At 36.9% G+C, this 22,623-nt stretch overlaps 1 protein-coding gene across 1 annotated transcript in view; it reads left to right on the top strand.

The window, feature by feature from the left end:
* Positions 1-22,623, top strand: part of RANBP17 (RAN binding protein 17) — a 167,854-nt gene that overhangs the window by 15,893 nt on the left and 129,338 nt on the right. The window contains exons 8-15 of the mRNA XM_009330034.1: positions 845-1,010; positions 2,687-2,760; positions 3,216-3,335; positions 3,591-3,737; positions 5,425-5,597; positions 8,305-8,498; positions 13,076-13,181; positions 14,793-14,928. Of these exons, the coding sequence (XP_009328309.1) occupies positions 845-1,010; positions 2,687-2,760; positions 3,216-3,335; positions 3,591-3,737; positions 5,425-5,597; positions 8,305-8,498; positions 13,076-13,181; positions 14,793-14,928 (1,116 nt within the window). The remainder of the gene's footprint in view (positions 1-844; positions 1,011-2,686; positions 2,761-3,215; positions 3,336-3,590; positions 3,738-5,424; positions 5,598-8,304; positions 8,499-13,075; positions 13,182-14,792; positions 14,929-22,623) is intronic.

The raw sequence follows: 22,623 nt of genomic DNA, 5'->3' as shown, positions 1-22,623 counted from the left end.
GTTTGTTTTCAGTGCCTTTATATTATGTGTGTAATCTTGAGGTAGTAATTTCTTTAAGATAAAATGTTATTTAAATTATTATAATTACAGAAGGGGATCAATAAAACTGTGTTCTTACGCGCACAGTATGTTGATTATAGACTTCCAAATCCCAACAGCTTGTTTTGCTTACAAAGTACCTTTTTATTCTGACACTGTAGGGGTTATAAAGCAGTGGAGACAGACAGCTGTATTTATACAGGTGTTGTAAATAGCTACATTCAGATTACAGTCTGTTCATTTCATTGGTTTTTAATGCCAGGTTTTTCTAGACTTGCCAAAGGAACAGTCTCTGAGTATGCATACTGTGAAACTCATACTGTTCAGCAGCCTGGACATCAAACTGAAAAATAACCAATTGTTTGAGATATTTTTAACCCATATGATGTATATGACGTATACTCCACGCTGGTCTGGAGTAACAGAAAGAGGAAAACATGAAACCTTACAGTTTAATTTTTGCAGTGAACGTTAGCACTGTTCTAACAGACAGTATCAGTGACATGCTTAGTTTTACCTCTAAGTATTTTATGCAAAAGGATTATTTCACCAGGCTTTTAAAAATTATTTGTAAGTCTGGGAGCTTTAGCTTGACATGGAAGATATCTCTGAGGTGGTAATAATGATTTTCCCCTTGCCTTTAAGGAAAGACTATTCCTTTTATTGTTGAAGGATTTATTTTTCTCTTAGTATGTGTTCTCTTGCTGTGAACTTCGCAGTTTTACATCCAAACATTTTCCTTTTCAAAATTGTTTTTAAAGCATGTTCTGTGCAGGTGACCTAACAGGATTTCTTTTCTCCTTAGCTCTTGGCAAAACCTTTAACCCTTCAGGACCAACGGCAACAAAGTCTAGCAATGCAACTTTTGAAGCTCGTACTAAACTGTCTTAATTTTGATTTCATTGGAAATTCAGCTGATGAATCTGCAGATGACCTATGCACTGTGCAGATTCCAACAAACTGGAGAACAAGTAAGAAAGGATCATAACTGTTAGTAGTCTGAAGTCTATACCCAGTGGATTGTGTAACTTCTTTTGTCACAATACTTGAAAATACAAAATAATTTTTAATGTGGAGTGGAGTTTTTTTGTCGGTGAGTTACTGGTAAATGTCTTCTGCTGTTTCTCTCACGCTTTTCCTATTGTTATTTTTACAGATAGAAATAATAAATGTAGTCTATAACATAGATATTCACAGTAAATCAAATTATTCTAATTAGACACTGAATACTATTCTCATCCTGGCATATGAACACCTTGAAGAGGTACAGCATTTGTAGCATGTCTATTTTCTCTTGTCTTCCTCCTGATGACAAAACTGTATGAAATTTTTTTTTAGTGTACTTTTTTGCTCTAGTATGTGAGCTTGTTAATGAGGCAGCAGAAGGGTTGCATCTTGGTTCTTAGACTCTAGAGGTTTGTCTTCCTGGGCTTATGCAGTGCAGATGGCGGTCTAGTATAAATATGTCCAAGCTAGCTTTAATGAAATTACCTTGGGTAATGGATGCAGTTTAGTACTAGCAGCATGGAGCTCCTTGTAGGCTAATTTATCCTGCTTCTTGGCAAAATAAATGAGCCTGACTGGAAGTCTGTTACATCTAGCTAAAGCAGCTACATAGTTTCCCATACCCAAGATGGGAGGTTTAGATCTGGCTTACCTGTATAGCATGACACTCTGTAGTGTTTGATATTCCTCCTTATTTCAATGATACTGTTCTTCATCAGTTTCCATGCGTAACTCCATTCCTTCTCCATTAATGTACAGTAGCCTCTAATCGCAGTGTGAAGGATGAAGAGCAATAATATACGGCAAGCAAGGGAATACTGACAAAAGGCTGAACTTGGGCAAGTGACAGTAATTTCCCAAGATCCCTTAGGAAGGAGAAGGGGATAGGTTTTTCCCAAGATTTTGATTTAGATACTTTAAATTGTCCATGGAGGGATCTCCCTTTAGTCATTAAACACAGAGTGCCTAAGGAAATTAACCTTTGTTATGTGATGCTTTATTTTATACAAGTCTTCATATAAAATAATGCTTATAAATGGAACAACTTTGAAATATTACTTAATTCGTGGGATTACTTAATTATGAATTATTGGTGAACTACTTCTACCCTGTTGTTACCCCTTCATAAAACAGGGTAAAGTTATAGTTCATTTGATGTGATTCCACAGTGAATTGGTAACTCGGTGTTTAAAGTATTTTTTGCTGTTCATCAGTCTGTAGACTTCAGGATAGTCTGTGGAACTTTTGTTAAAAACTTGCCTTTGTTTAAATACAGACTAAACTAATCCTTAGTATCTGGAACCTGTCTTGTCTTAGTGTACTACTGTAGTAACCTGAAGAAATCAATTTACCTACATCTATTACAGAACAGCGTTCTGTAAGCAACGGACAAAGTATTGCATCATCTGCAGTTTAAGGGAAGTATTCTTCGTGAGCTATAGGATAGATTAAATGTGATAAAAAGAGAATAGTGCTTTGTTTAATACTGTACAATGAACTAATGAATGCATCTATTCATAGTTTATTCTCAACTACGGTGATATCTCACTGTTTTTGTTAAAAAGAGGATGATTCTATTAAAATAAAGATACTTAATTATTGCTTGTAGAGAGTGATAAAACCAACTTATCTTTTTCCGTAGTCTTCCTGGAGCCAGAGACCTTGGACCTGTTTTTTGATTTGTATCATTCCCTTCCACCAATGCTGTCTCAGTTAGTAAGTGACATGTAGTGATTTACACTCAAGTAATTACAGAAAATAGTCTTTTTACATCTATACTTTGTCCAAAAGACCTGTTTTATTCTGTGCATTAGCCTGTTATGAGTCCCCTGGCTCAGTGCCTGGTCACGATGTCTTTTCTTTGAACTTCAGACCCAGTTTTCATTTCTGAATCTGAAAGCATTCAAATCCTTCCTCCCCCAATTCAGCACTACTGAGCCACATGGAAAACAACCACCTAATTATTTTAATGAAGTCAGAAGCTGTTGTAAAGGGAATTTTAAAACTGAGCCATATTTGTGTTCAACGATCGTATAGACATTACTGCAAAAATAATCTTCAGCCACAGAATGTACTACAGACAGCAGTAGGTTGGAGTGCTCCAAACATTGAGATGCTTATTCTGAGAGTTTAAATTTTTTTAATCTTACAGTATTTTTTTTGTCCTTCAGGCACTTTCTTGTTTAGTTCAGTTTGCTTCTACAAGGCGATCTTTATTCAGCAATCCAGAACGTGCCAAATATCTTGGTAATCTAATCAAAGGAGTGAAACAAATACTTGAAAATCCACAGGTATCTTTTTATTTTTGATTTTATTTACTTGAAATGCTAAAACAGCTGTGGATTTGTTTTTTCATTTACAGTCTTCATTAATTTACTGGATCTATCAAAACCACTTTCAGCCAGACATCTGTTTGCTTGGATTTTCTATTCAAACAGAGGAAAACCCCTATGCAAATAAAACTGTCACCCAATTAGCAATAGTATTAATGAAATTTCTATTAGATTAAGCTGTTAACTTTTAAAAATTTGCTTCTTCAAATTTAGGGTTTATCTGATCCGGGTAATTACCATGAATTCTGTCGTTTTTTGGCTCGGCTAAAGACAAACTATCAACTAGGAGAGCTAGTAATGGTGAAAGATTACCCAGAAGTCATCCAGCTTATAGCAAATTTTACTATTACTAGCCTACAGGTAAGAATATATACGGAAGTCTTCTCTTTTCTTCAACTCTTGAATGACAAAGAGGACTGATGCTGGTTCTCTGTATTGGTGTTTTTTTGAGGAAGTGGTGAGGCTTGTCTTTACGTAAAAATGTATTTTGTCAGTGATGTAACTCAGATTTCTGGATTCTCTAGAACTGGTTCTCACTCTTCCTATGAAGTTTTGTAATGGGAGCAGATTTAAAGAAGAAAATTACAACTAAAGTAGGGGATAGATGGATGTTAATTCTCCAGCCTTTGTCCTCACCCTCATAAAAAATCCAACAAACTAAACTCTTTATCCAACCCTAAAATACTTATACCTATGCTCCCATGTAAACGTCAAAGTGCCTACACTGACTAGGTTCTTGAGTTCTGCTTTTGTGGCCTGTATGTGTACACACACACACAGTTGCCTGTATGCTGAGCTGCTGAGTGCAAAGTTCCCATATGAGCTGGATTCAGAAGCTACGTGGAATAATGTCTAAATTTTTGAGGGACCAACCTTTTTGAGAAGGACACATAACAGGATCAAGATTCTCACAGTGTTAAAAATTTTACAGGTTTATCTTGGTGTGTTTCAAAAACAAAGGTATGCACACTGTTTGAGTAATACTACAATTGTTATTTTAGCATTTCCTCCAGAGTCTTTCACTGGTCTTCAGAATAACAGCTGAAGATAGTGACCTTTAGAAGAAGATTTTGACCTTTGAATTTCTGAGTTGCCAATGGCAGTGCCATAAGCTTGGAAGAGAAAAGAAAGTTGAGATGCATTTCTCTTCTTCACATTTCCTCTTAGGTGGCTCTAGACAGTTTCCCACTCAACACTTAGGATTTTTGAGTGGCCCTCTTATAGCACTTAAATCTCACCATGCACTGTTGTCGTGGTTTAACCCCAGCTGGCAACTGAGCACCACACAGCCGCTTGCTTGCTCACTCCCCCTGCTCTGGTGGGAGGATGGGGGAGAGAATTGGAAGAGTGAAAGTCATGGGTTGAGACAAAAACAGTTTAATCATTAAAATAAAATACTACTAATAATAGTAATAATAAGGAGAAGAATATACAAAGCAAGTGATACACAATGCAATTGCTCACCACCCGCCGACCGATGCCCAGCCAGTCCCCGAGCAGCGGCCCCCCCGGCCAGCTTTCCCCAGTTTCTGTACTGAGCATGACGTCCCATGGTATGGAATGTCCCTTTGGCCAGTTGGGGTCAGCTGTCCTGGCTGTGCCCCCTCCCAGCTTCTTGTGCACCTCCAGCCTTCTCAGTCGGTAGAGCATGGGGAGCTAAAAAGTCCTTGACTAGTGTAAGCACTACGTAGCAACAACTAAAACATCGGTGTGTTATCAACATTATTCTCATGCTAAATCCAAAACACAGCGCTGTACCAGCTACTAGGAAGGAAATTAACTCTATCCCAGCCAAAACCAGGACAACTGTGTAAGAATCTAGGCCTAGCTGAGTTTCGCATCGTGGATCTCACTTGAAGGAGGCAAGACTGCCTACAAGTAATTCTGGATCTACTCTGTAATGTGTGCCGTAGTATGTCTCAGTTCTGACTGGATCCTTCAGTGGTTATGTGAATGAATAAGCCTACTTAAGATAGAAGCATCATGTTTCGCAACTAGAATTTCACACTGGGATGCTTTAACAGAAGTATGTTTTGTTTTCTTATAGCACTGGGAGTTCGCTCCAAATAGTGTTCATTATTTGCTAACTCTGTGGCAAAGAATGGTAGCATCTGTACCTTTTGTGAAAACGGCAGAACCCCACCTCTTAGATACATATGCACCTGAGATAACAAAAGCTTATATTACTTCTAGACTGGAATGTGTTCCTGTAGTTATAAGGTAAACTTGTAATTGCAACTTTGAAACTGTAATACGGAATGTTTAATTTTCTGGTTTGTTGGCATATTATATTTTGGTTATGTTTAAAATCTAAGTACACTGGTTCTGATTACCATGGCGATTTCTTTAGATTATCTTAATTGGCTGATATAATTTTACTCCTTTTGCGTATTAAACCCAGGCCAAAATCAAATGTAAATTCTAATTGGTTTTCCTCTCACGGGCCCTTATGTTTTGAAAAAAGCCTATTCTCTCCCCCCCTTTTTTTAAGACTATGTAAATTAACTATATTGTTCAGCTAACTATATATTAACTATATAATATTAACTATATTCAGACGTGTTTTCTTAATGAGTCACTTTCTAGGGCCATGGAGGGTAGGGTAATGGGGACATAAAGCAGAATGAACCCCATGCACAAGAAAGGGTGAGACCGAATAGAGCAAGCTAGAGAGTGGCAAGATTGAAATTGGCCGATTTAAAATTTCTTAGTTCAAATCTTCTTTTTAATAGTTTAAGTAAATGACCTTATAGTCCACACTATAATATAGCAAATAAGGAAAAAGTGTTTAGATTGCTGAAAGGATTTAATTTCCTCCAACGGCTTTTATGAATTCCTCCCGGTAGGATCTCCTGTCAGACTACAGGACTGCAGAACAAGCCACATCTGCTTTTTCTTTTTCAATTTTACATTACTGAGGTGATGTCATTTGTTCAGTTTGTGTGAGGAAGTACATTCACCTTCACTTTTGTTGTCCTTTTGTCTCAGCTCAGCCAAAATCTCATGTCTGCAAATTGTGTAATCTGTCATCTTACTGTTTAGTGACTAAGCTATAGTTGGTGTTGCTTGCCTTATGTTATCACCATAGGTATGTTAAAGGCTGACTTCCTAATGGTTCAAAATCGTGAGCTTCTCTATCGTTGTCTCGGAAAGAAGAATTAATAGTACCTAGGAGAGCTTCCAGTGTTCCAGTGCTAGGACAGGGAAGGACAAGCAGCTGATTGCAGGTGCAGTCAGTTTTCCTGGGCCTCCTCTCAACCAGCCTACACTTCTTCCGGCATTTTTAAGTTATCTTTTCTGTTCAGCTTTTCTGTAATGGAATCTCAGGGTTGAACCTTCATGTCTCAGCTTTCTTCTCTACTGAGTGGTACATTCCATATCAGCTTCCAGACTTGAGCACTCAGTAGGGCTGAGCTTCTGGGTCAAATGATCTGGCATGACCAGCTCCATTAAAATGTGCTGTCGTCTTCATCAGCATCACCATCAGCACTGAAAATTCAGTTTCTTTCTTTGGCACTGATGAGAGATTCTCCTGGATGTCCTTGTTACGTTGTGGAGGAGTAAACTTCCTAATCTGTGAAAAAAGCCAACAGGGAGAAGGTGAGGAAAGCACTGATCTTCTTTTCTACCAGTGTGCATCATTCTTAAGACAGTCTTGGTAATGCTGTTCGCATGTACTAGCTCTAAATGATTTGTATACCGCTGTGGTACTGTCTTATGTGATGAAGATCCTCAGTTCTGGCATATCTGTAGACAGCAATATCAAATGTAGACTTTAATATCGAATGTCCAGACCATTCTTGAGAAACATGGGATGTCTGGGAACTGATTTCATAAGACTTCTTCGTTTGCTCTGAGAAGATTAATTGATATCTTTGCAAACAAATCCTGTTTTCTGGAATGGCCATTTTTCTTACAAACCGGTATAGTCAATAACATCACCCTCCATTCAGGAGCCACCCAGCTGGTCCTTCAGACAGAGAAAGAAGTAGCTTGGAACAATGGAAGGAAAGTCACTTTTGCCCTTTTGAGGGGTTTGAATAGCTGTTCTCCCTTTTGTGTAAGGGTGAGTGAGGAACTGATGATTCTTCTACAAAGGGTCTACAAGAGGATGCTTTTCTACAAACTAGAAGGAGAACTTTTATTTCAAATATTTGTAAATACCTGAGGTCTGTTTCAGCCCATCTTGAACATTAGGATTTTCAGCAGCTGTGTATCTTTCAAAGTTTGGATGTTAGCACTGTTAGTTTTGTTAGCTGTTTGGATGTTATCTCTATCTGTCGATTGTTTGATGCCTGTGCAACAAAAGGGTAACCTTCTGATGAATAAACCTTTCCTATTGTGATTTGTGTAATGAGTATAGTTACGCTTTATGGCAAGAGCTATTGGTCTGTTTGTTATAGGCATTCCATAGGGTCACAGCTTGTTTATAGCAGAATAAAATAAAGATTTATAAAGCAGTTGCATGGAATTTTACTGAAGCTTACTTGTTGGCTTTGGTATCACGGTCTTGTGCTTAATTTGATGAATATACAAAATCCATTTCTACTAAGTATTCCGTTCTTTCCTCCCATCATCCTCTGAGAAAGATGCTGCTTGTTAATATTCTATTCAGGCACAGTGGACCTTACTTCTTCAGGATTTACCTTTCTGTGTTCATACTGCCAACCTCATCTCCTCTCTTCTTTGCTTTTTAAAATATGTGTTAAGAGGAAGGCACAAATAGAATACTGTTCTGTGTTTGTGTGGATGTGTATGGGTGTGTATGTAAATAAAATGAGGTCTTATGTCTGCCTGTTGTATTCACCAGCTGCTAAGGCTTTTATAGTTCAGCAGTTCAGTGACAGTGGTTCAAGATCTGGATGGGAAAACAGCATCAGCTTTTAAGCAATAGTGACTAAGTGGTTACTTTTTATCTCTATTCCAGAGATGGCTTAGAAGATCCACTGGATGATACAGCTACAGTTTTCCAACAGCTGGAGCAACTGTGCACAGTTAGCAGGTGTGAATATGAAAAGACCTGTACGCTTCTGGTACAGTTGTTTGACCAAAATGCACAAAACTACCAAAAACTATTGCACTCTTCTAGTAGGAATCCATTAGAATTCACAGTTCAGGAAGGTTAGTATTTTATTTAATTTTTAGACTGTGTTTTATGTGCCAATAACTTGCACATGAAAGAGTTGTGACCTTATGGCAGATATACCTAGACCTTTTCTCAAACTAGGAATTAATGATCCAAGTCACCTTGCACCACATTTTCACTAGTTGTCTTTGTATTATTTAATACAAAGGGTACGTTGGCAGTTGATGTGGTTGTTTTAACGTCTTGTTATGTCTTTAGAACATAGGCATGAGAGCTGTAAAAACTCCTAATTTCTGAAAATCAACGTTTTAGTGCCTCAGGTGCCCTCACGGGAGCCAGCTGCAACTTGATGAACATTTTTTGAAAATGAATATGTTAACTTTCATTCTTTCTGCATTTATCTGTCTGTAAAAATTCATGTAACATTAAAAACCCTAATTTGTTTTATACAGCTCCGTTAAGATGAATTACCTAATTTTCAAGAAACTCAAGTTATTTATTGTAGTGTAAGTTGTAAAAATAATAAGTACTTTTTTTTTTTTTTCATATACCTATTTCGGTCCTCTCTGTGTCTCACTCAAATTGTCTTTATAACTACTGGCTCTTTCCTAATATAGTTGTCTTATGGCTGTTGCATCTTTACATGGATAATAGTGTTGTTTTGAAAAGCTGAGACAGGTTACTGCATAATACAGCTGTTTCTTTGCATGCTATTAAATGTTTGAGATTTATTTTGCTGTTCTTTTGTTGACAGTTTGAATATGCTGATTTTCTTCTATGTAGGAGCCATTTTTTCACTAATTTATAGAAGACCTCCTACTTATCTTTTTTTTTATTAATTCCACTTTCTTCCGTGTACCTATCAACTTTTATTTGGGAGAACTTTCATTAATGACCTGACTTCATTGAACAGCTGCAGTCTGACATTCCCCAGTCATGGGGGGCCAAAGAGAAACAATCAGCTGGAGTCTTTCAGTGTCAGTGCTCTGGGGATTGCTGTTATGCATTAGAAAATATTTGATGCAGTTTAAATATTGTGTTTCTTTTCTGCAAACTAAACATTTGTGCTCATATTGAACAATAACTGTTATATCCCCTAGATATACATAGTTAAATTTAGACGTTTAATGGCTTTTAATGTTACAAAATAAGTTAATGTAATATTAAGATCTCATTTTATTATACTGTCTTGCTCTCTGTATCAATAGTGATGCGGTCATGGTTTACTAAAACAATAATCCCCAAGAAATGGGTCATTAACAGTAGTTAATGATTGCTTGTGATCTACGGTAATGACTGATTTCTTTGGGATTATTGCTGTTATAAACCATAATTACAGATTATTACAGCAATAATTATTTTCTAAAAGAAAAGATGATGTCTGCCTCAGTAATTGCAAAAGCAAATGCACTGAAAATTTTAAATAGTGAAGGTATAAAAGAGGGAAAGAAGTCATACCTATTAATTGGTATCGTGCTAAGAGAAGAGGGCTATCATCAGAAAAATAACTATGTACTTAAAAATGAGCTACTGCAATTTGTTAAAAGGAAGGCAGGTTTTTGTTTTAAAAAAGATTATGGGCCAATGTGGTGGCTCTGCTCTTTGAACCAGCTAGCACCACTTCACAGTTGCTTTTTGATACCATCTTCAAATGGCCATTCTTTAACTGTTGATGCTAAATTCATTTGAGCAATGTCTGTTCTTCTAGATACTTCAGCTCCTTGGTGTTTTGCTAATGATGGTGCAATCTCTTAGCGTCCTAAATTAACAGTGGTTTGTACTACACACAGTATAGTGTGTCTGGTGGGGTTTTCCTTGGAAGTGTCCTGTTTGTGAGGAAGCACAGGTCTTGAAACAGGGAAATATGTTGGTTGTAGGGCAGCTGATACTGTCCGTCCAGATTACTAGGAATGGAACAGAACAATATGAGAAGATAGTTGGAAGTCTTCCTCATATATCTTGTCTTGTCTCAAAAGTCAACACTTGTTCCCTGTCACAAAGTGTTTTCTGTTACAGATCTCAGACTGTATTACATATTCGTGTGTTGTTTTTTTTAAATAAGACTGAGATTTGAGATAAACCTGGATGCTTTCCTCTACTTGTGTTGAAATCATCTGCATGTTATTCCATACTCTGCATTATCTTTTCATGTATATTTGATCTCAGCATCTTTTTTATGCATAGAACACGCTGTACTATATACCTCTGACTGAAACAGAATTACTTATGATGTATAGTCACCAGATTCGGGTCATAAGGATACTGGAACACCTCAGAACCATTAATCGTTCCTGGTTGAAGGAGCCTAGGAAGTAGAGCGTTTGGTGCTCTCGCAGTTCTGGGTTTTTCAAACTGCAACAATGCAAAACATGAGGGAAATTAAGTGAAGTTTAATGTTATGTAAATGAAGACTTAGTTTATCAGAGATTTGAAACAAACATGAAATAAAACTGCAAGACTTTTGGTAGCTACTGTGCATGTCCTGATATGTACGTAGAAATATCCACAATAAAATACTGGTTTACAGTCATAACGTGACATGATTTGTTTATCTGTAGTTTATCCTTTATGTTAAACTTCAAAATGTGTTCAGAAGACACTTTATTCATCACGGTATTGTCTTTGCTCTTGTAAGTTATGCTGTCGTCACTTGGTAAAATCCTAGTAATGAAGGCAAGACGTCTTCTAGTTTATGTAAATATCTCACTTATTGAGAAGCCTTGTTTGTAACTTGATTTAACTTACATGGAAACTCTTCCAAGTTGTCTTCGCTGTGTTGTTATTTTCAAGCAATTCATTTTAATTTATTACAAAGTATATTTTGCCAAATGAAGATGGAGTCTAAAAGTAGCTTTACTGTTCTGTAGTCTCAGTGCATTTCAGTTGAGGAAGAAACCTTTAGGGGTATCCTGAAGTTTTAACAGGTCTATATGTTACTTTGCTATTCAGTTCTTTAGTTTTGATCTTACTTGAGGGAAAAATACTGCATCTTTTCTGAGAGAGGATACCATTAGTTACTGGATTCACAGCTTAAAAAGCTTAAGTAGGCATCAACATGGCTTGAGTAGGTATCGGTAGGTCAAATTTAAAGATATTCCACCTTAATGGGCCAGAGACATTAAAATAATCCAGGTTTTGCAACATGGAAATGATTTTTCCATCAGAGAGAGGCCAAAAGAATTCCCCTGAGTTCAGTGTTTGTAAATTTAAGAGTTCTAGATTTATAAAGCAGGATTTCAGTATTTGAAAGTCTGCACAAAATACACTACATACACAAACTCAAGGAGTTATTTATGGAACCTTATGTTTACAGAAATTATGATCGCTGCATTGTACCTTACTCGATAAGGACTTTGCCAGTGGTTCCTGTAAGTGCTTTAGTGGAAACTGACAACAAAATAATCTGCAAGATCGAAGGCATGCCAGCATGGCTTAACATGGATGAGCTCTGTCTTTCAAAGCCTTTTAGAAAACAGTCCACAGAGACTTTCAAAACTATGTGGTAGTTCACAAACTCTTTTCTTGGAGAGTATGTCTGACTTCTGACATAAATATTTTCTTATATGCAAATCACTTTAGTTTAATATTACAAAGAATTCTTTATTTGAAATAGAACTAGAATCATAGGATCATAGAATCATTAAGGTTGGAAGAGACCTCTAAGATCATCGAGTCCAACCGTTGACCCAACACCACCATGCCCACTAAACCATGTCCCTAAGCGCCTCATCTACCCGTCTTTTAAATACTTCCAGGGATGGTGACTCAACCACTTCCCTGGGCAGCCTGTTCCAATGTTTCACCACTCTTTCAGTAAAGAAATTTTTTCTCACATCCAATCTAAACCTCCCCTGGCGCAACTTGAGGCCGTTTCCTCTCGTCCTATTGCTTGTTACTTGGGAGAAGAGACCGACCCCCACCTCGCTACAACCTCCTTTCAGGGAGTTGTAGAGAGCGATGAGGTCTCCCCTCAGCCTCCTTTTCTCCAGGCTAAACAACCCCAGCTCCCTCAGCCGCTCCTCAGAAGACTTGTTCTCCAGACCCTTCACCAGCCTCGTTGCCCTTCTCTGGACACGCTCCAGCACCTCGACATCCTTCTTGTAGTGAGGGGCCCAAAACTGAACACAGTATTCGAGGTGCGGCCTCACCAGTGCCGAGTACAGGGGCACAACTAAGAAACAAGTAGATTGTAGTGAGTCTCAATTACTTCCTAATGCTATGATAAGTAGATGTAACAGCCTCACTGTAGATAAAATTGTTCCATGCCTTGAAGTAACTTGTGGCAGGCAAGTGAGGATACTAGATTAATTGTATATCTAATCTTACCAGGCTGAGTTTGCTTAATTTGTATTTTAGGTTAATTCTTTTGTGTTTTATTTATAAGCATGTTTAGGTTAATAGGCTGTTCTAGTTTATCTGTCAGTTCTGCTCAGAATTTTTTGTTAGTTGATTTGTCTGGGTAGGTTTTAAATCTGGTAAGGGGAGAAATCTAACCATTCTCTTGACAGTGTTCCGCAGTCTCATACCTTAAAGAAGGGCTGATACCTTATGGAAGTGTTTTGTACTAGCATGATATTTATAGTCATTAACTGTTCTTTCTTTTTAATGTTAGGACGTCTGGCATGGCTTGTCTATTTTGTGGGTACTTTTGTGGGAGGACGATTAACGTACACTAGTACTGATGAACATGATGCCATGGATGGAGAATTATCCTGTCGGTAAGTATTGCTTGTTTTGAATTCTTTATTTTGATTTTTTTAAAATGACATTTAGTATCAGCAGATATTTTGAATTTAAATGTCTCAGGTTTTGTCCAGTTCTTGGATGGTGGGTGTTCAAGGACTGTACTGAGTTTCCGTGGATTGAGACTATTCCACTGGCTTTGATCTTTCCTGATTCATCATCTTGAGCAGTGAAGGAGTCATTAATGCTATCATTTCAAAACTATGTTTCAGAGGAAGGGAAGAGGATTAAAGACAAATATGTCTCTTACTATAAGGAGTGTTTAGATATGCCCATGTAGCTACCTGTTTTCATTTGTGCAGCATACTTGTATACAAGTGTTAATTTCATTAGTTGTGAGTTATGGCTATTATTTTCTGCACTACTTCCTTTACATTAATTATTGCAGGTGAAGAAGTGCAGAGGAACTGCTGGTCAACCATTGAAAATGTAGACTTATTTTTAGACGAGAGCTTGGGATAAAAAAGAAGGCTCTAGATTAAGGCTCTAGATTTAAAAATGTGCGTGCTAGAGTCTTCTTTCTGCAAGTTTTAGGGCAAAGGGTGAGCTAGGGATTTATTGTGAATGACGTGTATTCCTTGTGGCAAACACAAAGTATGTGGCAAATACTTCCTTAATCCTTGTTTTCACCCACAAGTATGTTAAAAAAGGCGTGCATATTTGATCCTGTTGTTTACATCCGCTAGCTAACACATGAAAAAGGGCGTACAACGTAGAACTGGATAAAAAGCTTTACATTTTCTCCTTTGTTTCTTGCCTTCCTAATCTACCCTGCGACTCTGTGGTGTTAGCCATCTTCCACTATGTTTTTATTAAAAGTGAGAGGTTTTAATATACAGGCTTACAGATGAAGTAGCTATTGACTTCTAATCCAATGACTATAATATTCCAGAATTGGAAAAAGGTGAGAATAATTTTTTTAATCGCTAGGGAATTAAGATCTCAAGGAATAGATAGCAGAAGAACACGTGAAGATAAATAAAGGAATACTCCTTTGGAAAAGAAAAAAAAAAAAAGTATTAAATTTTCTTAGCTGACAGGCTGAAATTGATTCTTTGAAATCAGTCCTGGTAATATGGAGATATATACCAAGTAAGGATTTAGGTCAGAAAATACATGTTTGTTGAGATGTTTTAGGAGAGACAGAAGTGAGAAGCAGCAAGGCAGACTGTGCATTATATACTGCATATGTAAACTTATTTCTTAGTACAATAGTTTCAGTTTCCAGGGAACTTGAACAGCTCTTACCTTACACTTTTAAGTTTGAGACCCATGCTTCTCAAATTTCGTTGTTTCTTTCATCATGGAATTGATGCTCTAAGAAAGAAAAAAACATTTTACAAACTCACCACAGTATAACATATGTATCTGAGAAAATTTCAAGTGACAGAGTAATTAGAAAAGCATTATGTTGATGTTTATGTTTATTAGTGGTCAATTAGCATAATTAGCATCTAAAAAACCCCAGAATCTTGGAAGAAACTTAGGCAAACAAAAAATGACTGATGGGTTCCTAAAGAAATTAGCTGTGACAATATAATTTAATTTGAGAATTCTTCCTGAAAATGTTTTTTTCTGTCATTAAGAGTTTTTCAGCTGATATCTTTGATGGATGCCCAGTTACCCCAGTCTAGTAATGAAAAAGTAGAACTGGCAATTCTGTGGTTCTTGGATCAGTTCCGTAAAACGTATGTGGGAGACCAGCTTCAGCACACCTCAAAGGTAAATATTTGCTGTAAACCGCGACATTTGAAATAAAAAAGCCTGTGCAGACATTGACCTGCCAATGTATCTTACACATAAAAGCTCTCGAGCTTAGCTGGTGGCTGACTGGCTAGATGGAGAGATAGATGGATAGCTAGATGACTTATTAATGTGTTGTTCATCTGAGCGGGCTTCCTACCAGGTATGCTTTTGAGTTTTGGCATGCAAGGAGTTAATATTTTAACAGCTATGTTCATTAAACAATTTTAGGTTACTTTGCATTTCAATTTTTTATTTCAAACATTTAGCTGGGTTCTGCTATATTGTGTTATATTTCACAGCTGGGTACACAAGATTTATACTTTTAATAGTTCTGTTCTTTTGACAGTTACTCATTTATGTGGTTTCCACTGTATTTCTCACATTACTTGGCTTTTCTGCATTTTAAATAGGGAAGAGGGAAAAGTAAGATGCATTTTTGAGGAAGCAGCAGTTAATTCACCTTAACTGTAGGGGACAGTCATAATATAGATGTTATAAAGAGAATGTCAGTAGGATGAGATCAATTGATCTTGAGAAAGACTGAAAGAATTCTGTTGGAGCCCCAAGCAAATCTTTAGCAAGAATTGTGACAGTGACTGAGATTTGGTTTTACTTGTGTAGAACTCTATCCTTGCTTTCTGGTGAACGGTCCCAATCTCAAGAATTCTTTTATCCCTTCAGGTTTGAACTTTACTTCAACTTTATTGAATGGTTCCTCACTTAATATTAAAAATAAAGTTTTACACTATACTGAATTACTTTTTCATGAAAGCAATGAGTTCCTTTTCAATTGTCAAAGCTGATTTGTTATTTTTGAATATGGTGCACTGCTCTAATGCTAAGTAACAGAAGGCACACAGTAAAAATGTACTCGTGCTCCTGGTATTTTCACAAGCAAAACTCCTGTTGATGGCAATTCAAAGGCAACATGGCTGTACAGTAGTTGTAATTCCCGGATTATTTTTTTCTTTCTATCCAATTCTGAGGGTTTTGATTTCACCTTATGCTCTGGCTGATTGAGGTGTAACTGTGTGGAGAAGCCCTATCAATGTATAGTATGCTATAACAGATTGTTATAGGAGATTGTATACCCAAGCTTTTTATGTCCATCCTTATAGAAAGCTGGAAGAAACGTTTGTATGTGGGTGAAGCAGCGGGCAAAATACTGAAGTGCATTATTTATATTTAATCACCTGGAGCTCCGTTGTCAGGAGAAAAAAAATGTAAAACTTGAATGTTTGCCAACTACACCAGAATTCAATACATATGAATCTATCCAGCTCAGCAATGTATTTTGAATAACCATAAGACTGTCTCTGTGATTGCATTGTGTGTGGAAGGTTAAATGGTTAATTATTGAGTAATTGTATAGCCAGCATAAAAAAATGCTGGGTAATGTTTCCATTTGATTTATTGAAGAGCACTTTGAATAGAAAGAATTAACTTTTACTGAAAGGACATGGAGGAAAACTGTAGGATGAATTTAAGAAAACGGTTTTGTGTTGCTTTGTTTTATTGTTTTGGTTTCCCCCCCCACCCCGATAAGTGGACATGAATCAAACTGGTAATATATCATATTCCATATGCTGCCTTTGCTTATGACATGTGTCATGTATGTAACCAGACGGGGAAAGTGGGAATTTTGCAAGGCTTTCATGGTGCATAACAGTTCAAGGGGTGTTTCTAAATTCTAGCCCCAGTCTAGCAACTCCATAATTCATTGCAAATGCATTTTCAAAGTGTGGGGTTTTTTTATGGTTTGATTACATTATCTACCAGTATAATTTAGTTTGCAATCAAATTACACTTTCTTTTTTGTTGTGTTCTAGTAGGCCTGATAAAACAGCCTCTCATTTGCATTGATAGAATCCTGTGGTCCGTATCACATTATTTTACCAGATCTTATAACAAAAGCTGTGTGTAAAGGCATCTGAGCTCCCAGTTTTGATGTTGTTTTTTTTTTAATTTTTAATAAAACAAAATGAGTTTTTTGTATACATTTTGTGGTTAAGAGAAAAGCAGAAGGCAGCACTTGTATGATTCTTCTGTTTTATCCTGCTGTAGCAGCAAGTATAGCAGCAGATGGCATTCTACCCTCACAGTTGTAAATCCTCTGATACTGTGTCTTGCTGGCAGCTATCTACAAATATGCAATAAAAAGGCTCACACTTGGAAGCGGAAAAATCAGACATATATCAAACGACTAAGTTAATACACATTTATATAAATATTCAGGATTGCTTGAATCGTTTTATTTACAGAATGGATAATGGAAATTCTGCATGCTTCAGCCATGTTGAAATAATTTTTGAGACTATTTGATCATATGCTTGCATACAGAAAAACAGACAATGGTTAGAGAAGGCTGAATAGTCTAATGAAATTGTAGAACAAGTCTTCTACATAAATATACAAATTTTGTTCATTAATTAACTCATATTCTTAAGTATGTGCATATAATAAAAGCAAACTCATTGTTGAAAAAGAAAATTGGCTAGGTAAATTAATGCATTCTTATTAAACAATCCACTGGGGCTTGCTGCCTAAGGAAAAATAGCAAAACCTTGGAGATCTCTTCCATGATACTGTCATATAATTTTAGTATATTTCTGATACAAAGTAATACATCAAGATACTGTTTTTTGGATCAGGTAGACCTTTGAATGAATATATATGTACTGTATTTCTGTTGAATACTAGACTGGATTCTCTGGTACTGTACAGCACTATTGATATCTATTTGTCTATCAATACCTATTTTGTTTTAATGCTGATATGACTTAGCCTTCACAGAGTCATCTTCTCGTGGCATGTTGCTGATTTGGATGCTGGCAGGGTGGAAGAAAAAAAGTTGGCTGGAAAAGCACTGCATTGTGCTTTCCTGAAATTGTAGTCTCAGCTTCTATCTGTGGTAGCTCTAGCATTACTGTAGTGTGCCACTGTTAGCCACTACTGTAAGTAGTGTAATATTGCATTGAAATCTGATTCCTGACAACAAACACATGTTATTTATTAGGGAAAACATTGCTGTTTTGAATGAGACTTTTCCTTTGCAATATTCTTAATGTATCAACACTGTACAATTATTTATTTATATTTGCAAGCGACACTAGACTGGGAGGAAATGTGATCACAAAGGACAGAATTTGAATTCAGAAAGATCTTCGTAAGCTGGAGAAATAAGCTGAAAATTTAAAATGTTGGTGAAACACCATGCTTAGGAACGAAAACTCCCGCTTACAACTACCACTGGGAAATCTCTGAGCAGGCAGCATTATTTCAGGAAATGCTGTGGAGACTGCAAGCAGGGGTAACTCAACAGTATGTGTTGGTTTTGCACACAAGAAACATATAACATCTTTGTGGATGTAGTAGTAGGAATGTTGTGTCAGGTGCTGGAATTTCTTATTCAGTTCTGAATATTTGGTTCTGACTGGGCTTCAGCTGGAATAATGTGTCCAATTTTGGGCTCCACACTTTTGAGAAAACTGTAGACAAATGGGAGAGTACGAGAACACAAATAAAATGCAGAAGGTACTGCTTTGGTTTAGTTTAGCAAATAAAATATTGGGGTGGGACAAAAATCAAGGATGTCAAGAGTAGTTTTAGAAAAGCTAGTGATCAGATGTTTTCAGCGCCCTTCAAGGGAAAGACAGGATGTAATTGGCTTAATTTGTAGCTAGGAAGACTTAGGGAAAGCTTTTTAACCATGCCAGTAATGGAGTACTGGTGCGTACTACCCAAGATGCTACGGGGCCTTTTGATTTATGTCCAGGTATACTTAATTCTTTCTTCCATAAAGTACAGAATAAACCAGAAGTTCTGCTGGTCTAATGTCGTGCTTCCTAATAAGACTATTATAAATGGCCATGGTTGTTCGCTGTGGCTTAGCCAGTGAAAAGCATGCTTAGGGGGGAGATGAGCCCTCCTATTTGTATTGTGTGTTATGTCAGTCAACCACCGGTAAGGAATTTTATTTTAGCCCGGCATGTTTCAAGTAACTCCTTACAGCCATTTTAAAAGGAAAAAGAGTATGAGTACTCAGAGTGGCAGGAATTGCAGTGTCTTTGAACATGGAGAGTTGGCAGAGGAGACTGACTCCTTTTCCAGCTCAAAACATGGGTTCACTCCTCATTTATCCATGCTAAGGAAGATCTCTTCTTAGTTATCCAGCCACAAGTGGGACTTTCACTGGATAGCCTGCAGTTTAGAGAGACTCTGGTAACATCTCTGCTAAGGTGTGTAACTTCCCATGGCAAGTGCAAAAAGTAAGTTGGGGGTGCTAACAATGTGTTTTAGCTGCTTTTTTTTATTGTGGGTTAGAGCAGAGTTGTCACTTTATGAGCAGGTGCTTCATGAGTTACATGCAAGTTCTTACCTTGCTGTGGCAGGTAGACCAGTTCTGGAGGTCTGCTCCTTGCGCTTGAATGCTGGTTGTGTTGTTGCAGAGTGTATTTGTTAACACAGGTAATATAGTTCAACATTTTTGCACTTGCACTAATATAGGCTAAACAGGGATAAAAGGCACGACCTTTTCCTGCTTCCAGACACATCAGACACTTGTCCTTGGAAGGGGAAAAAAGGAACAGGAGGAGTTCATAGCCTTCCCTAGAGTGGGTCAAACTGCATCTATTCCAAAATCCTCCCTGGGGGAGAGGCTGGATTCAGCAGTTGATGGCATGGGCAGGCGTATTTGGCTCTCTGAGTATCTCTAATTGGTGGTGAGAGATTGCCAAGAGTAAATCAAACTGTAACTTGTTGGATAAGTTTTACCAATTAATGTCATAGGAAATTCCACCTAGCTAAGTTAATTACTAAAATTTCTTACATTAACTTAGAACTGTATCTTTAACTTGAAACAAGTTTAACACTAAGGTGTCTTCATAATCTGGAGTCCTGACACTTTTAGCAGTGTTCAGTTCAGTTTTTCATACCTGTACAGCTTATAATGATTTTATAAAAAAGATGGTTTTGGTTGAAGACTTTTCTCTTGTGGTACAATTAAGGGTTATTCTAATAGTGTGCTCTTGAAAAATGTATGCATACAGAAATCAGGTTCTTTTTATTGTTAGTTCCTTTACATCTTCAGTTTTTTGGGGGAGTGGTTTTTATTGTTAAGTGTTTTGTGATTGAAAATAGAAATATTTAGTGGACAATTGCAGTGGTTTTATACGTGAGAAAGAAATTACATTTAAAATATTAATGTAATTAATAAGTGTAAAGTAGGGTTTAGAATTAGGGTATAGAACTGTCTGTCATGTCACGTATTTACAGTCTGGGTTTTTTTGTGGCATTCTAACTGAGATTAAGGAATTTATCTTAATTTTGCATTTGTCATGTTTACTTTCTACGGCATGTGGCGCTATTTAACTAGAGTTCTCCCTTTAGTTTAATATTGCCATTCCTGACACATAGAGGTCAAAACTGGAACCTATTCACATCTTGGATAAGGGTAGCATGGTGAAAACAACATTAGTAATAGCAAGTGTTTGAGATCGAGCTATGCTCTTTAGCAGAGCCTGATTACAGATTATTTCTGGAGTTCTGTTTTCAGCTTTTATAAGCAGAGCAATTTTTAAGAAATCCCACCCATCATCTTAACCAGAATAGTTAGACTTGCAAGGTTGGTGTTTGTTTTGTATATTAAAAAGAATTTATTGGTTAAAATGCGTTTAGGTAAATAAACTCTTTTGCTCCACTGTGCAGTAATTAATGGCTCCCTGTTCTGCTCTTTCTAATCAAACAGTAGCCCTGAATGTGTTCAGAGAAGTCTGGAGATAATTTTAATCTGTAGCAGGTGGCTCTAGTTTGAGGGATGCTTCCAGAAGCGAAGATCACTGGCAATAGGGTGTTCCAGCAAGCCATTCTTTTCTTTTGCCCCAGCCTTAAGTAAAAGTGATAGGGACCCAAGGTAGAAAAGTAGGAGTTAGAATTGTGACTCTTATGTTCCTGGGAAAAAGTCCCATGTACAAATGAAGAGATACAGCTGTCACCTTCTTTAGGTGCCTCAGTTGAGTAATTTGGGGAATCCGGTCTGTTTTTCAATCTAGGGCAGGTGAGAGCAAAGAAGGAAGTAGGAGTATGGATTAATGTTTCATAAAGAGCCTTTACAAACACAAGTTGAAGCATGATTATAAAGTGGGGTGGGAGGGAGCAAATGGGATTTCTTACCGTATCCTGCAGATATTTTATTTGCTTATGTGGTCAATATAAAGAAGTTACTGTATTAACATTTAGGATTGCATCTGTAACTGTTTTTAAAGCTTTTAAATTATAGACGTGACGTATGAGGTAGATCTGCATTGTGGTAAAAAAAAATATCTGGAGGGTTTAGAATTTAGACTACAGTGTGTTTAGACAGGAGGAAAAACTATAATTTCCTTGCTATATGTTGTTTGCAGTAGCTGAAAGCAAAAAACGCATGTAACCAGGTATCATCTAACCACTGAACACAGGCTTGTCTTCTAATGTGTATTCTCTTAACTTATGTTATTTTGATATTTCTTCAGTATATGTATATTTCTTTGATTACATTGCCTGCAGACATGGAAGGATGACCTAGCAAAAAGAAAAGGAAAAGACATAGTTGTGCAGAATGTGACTGCTTTTCACCCGGCACGATATAAGACAGAGATCTGCAGCAGTCCCACTGACTTCAGTGGGGATCTTTGCAAGTGAAGGTGTTGATCTGTGCGCGTCTCATGAAAGATTCTGGGTCCTAGCATCTTCATGATTAATGATATCTTAACACTTATTATTATCCTTTTCTGAGCTGTAAAATATATATACTGTTTTATTCCATTAAAATGAGGTGAAGATCACAACACTGACAGGTGCTGGAAATTAGCAGGCAGTTTTGAAATTGTTCTGTGCACTAGAAATTAGATCTCATTTTAATTCAGCTTTTCCAAACTGGTAAATGAGGTTAATGCCATACATATTCAGCTGATATGGATGAAGAAATTGATATAAAATAGATCAACATAGCTACAGGGCTACTTTAATTTATAGCTAAAGAGGCAGTGATAAATGAAAGTAATGTAGTAGTGGTCACTAAACTCCTCAGCCATCAGGGATTCAATAGTGTTAGCTGCTCATTAAAGGCGTTGTTGGGGTACATCAAATAGAAATTTGAAAAGAAATAGCCAACTAACCCTTAATTATCAAAACATAGAAAATACTAATTATCCCTTAATTAGCTTTTCTTTTAATGTACTGAAATTGTTACTTTTTGTGTAGCACAAATGGATAGTTATATCAACAATAAATAGGTTGTTTTAATAACTTTCTTTTACCTCTGGGAAAACCACACTCCAATTTTTAATATGCAATAATGCTTCTCTAGCCTGTAGGAGATGAAAATTATTAAGTAGCTTTATTTTTTGAAGATTTTACAGCAGCTTTGGGAAGAATTATTTCACCATGCATCAATTATTTTTAATTGAACTGAATATTTTTCAGATTGCATGAAATGCCGCTCATTTAAGTTTAACATTTACAGTTTGTTAAGGAAGCATCGTAGAATTGGGTACAACTTATTTCTATGGCATATTCTAGGAAGAATAAAGAACGATTGTTTCAGAAGAAAAATATTGTCGCTGGTATTTTTCACTTCACTGGGCCAAATCTCATTTTTACTCTGTTTCACAGCTACCACACTGTTCTCATCCA

Source organism: Pygoscelis adeliae, unplaced genomic scaffold, assembly GCF_000699105.1.
Source record: "Pygoscelis adeliae isolate BGI_AS28 unplaced genomic scaffold, ASM69910v1 Scaffold248, whole genome shotgun sequence".
NCBI lineage: Eukaryota > Metazoa > Chordata > Aves > Sphenisciformes > Spheniscidae > Pygoscelis > Pygoscelis adeliae.
This window is presented reverse-complemented; position numbering and strand designations above follow the sequence as displayed.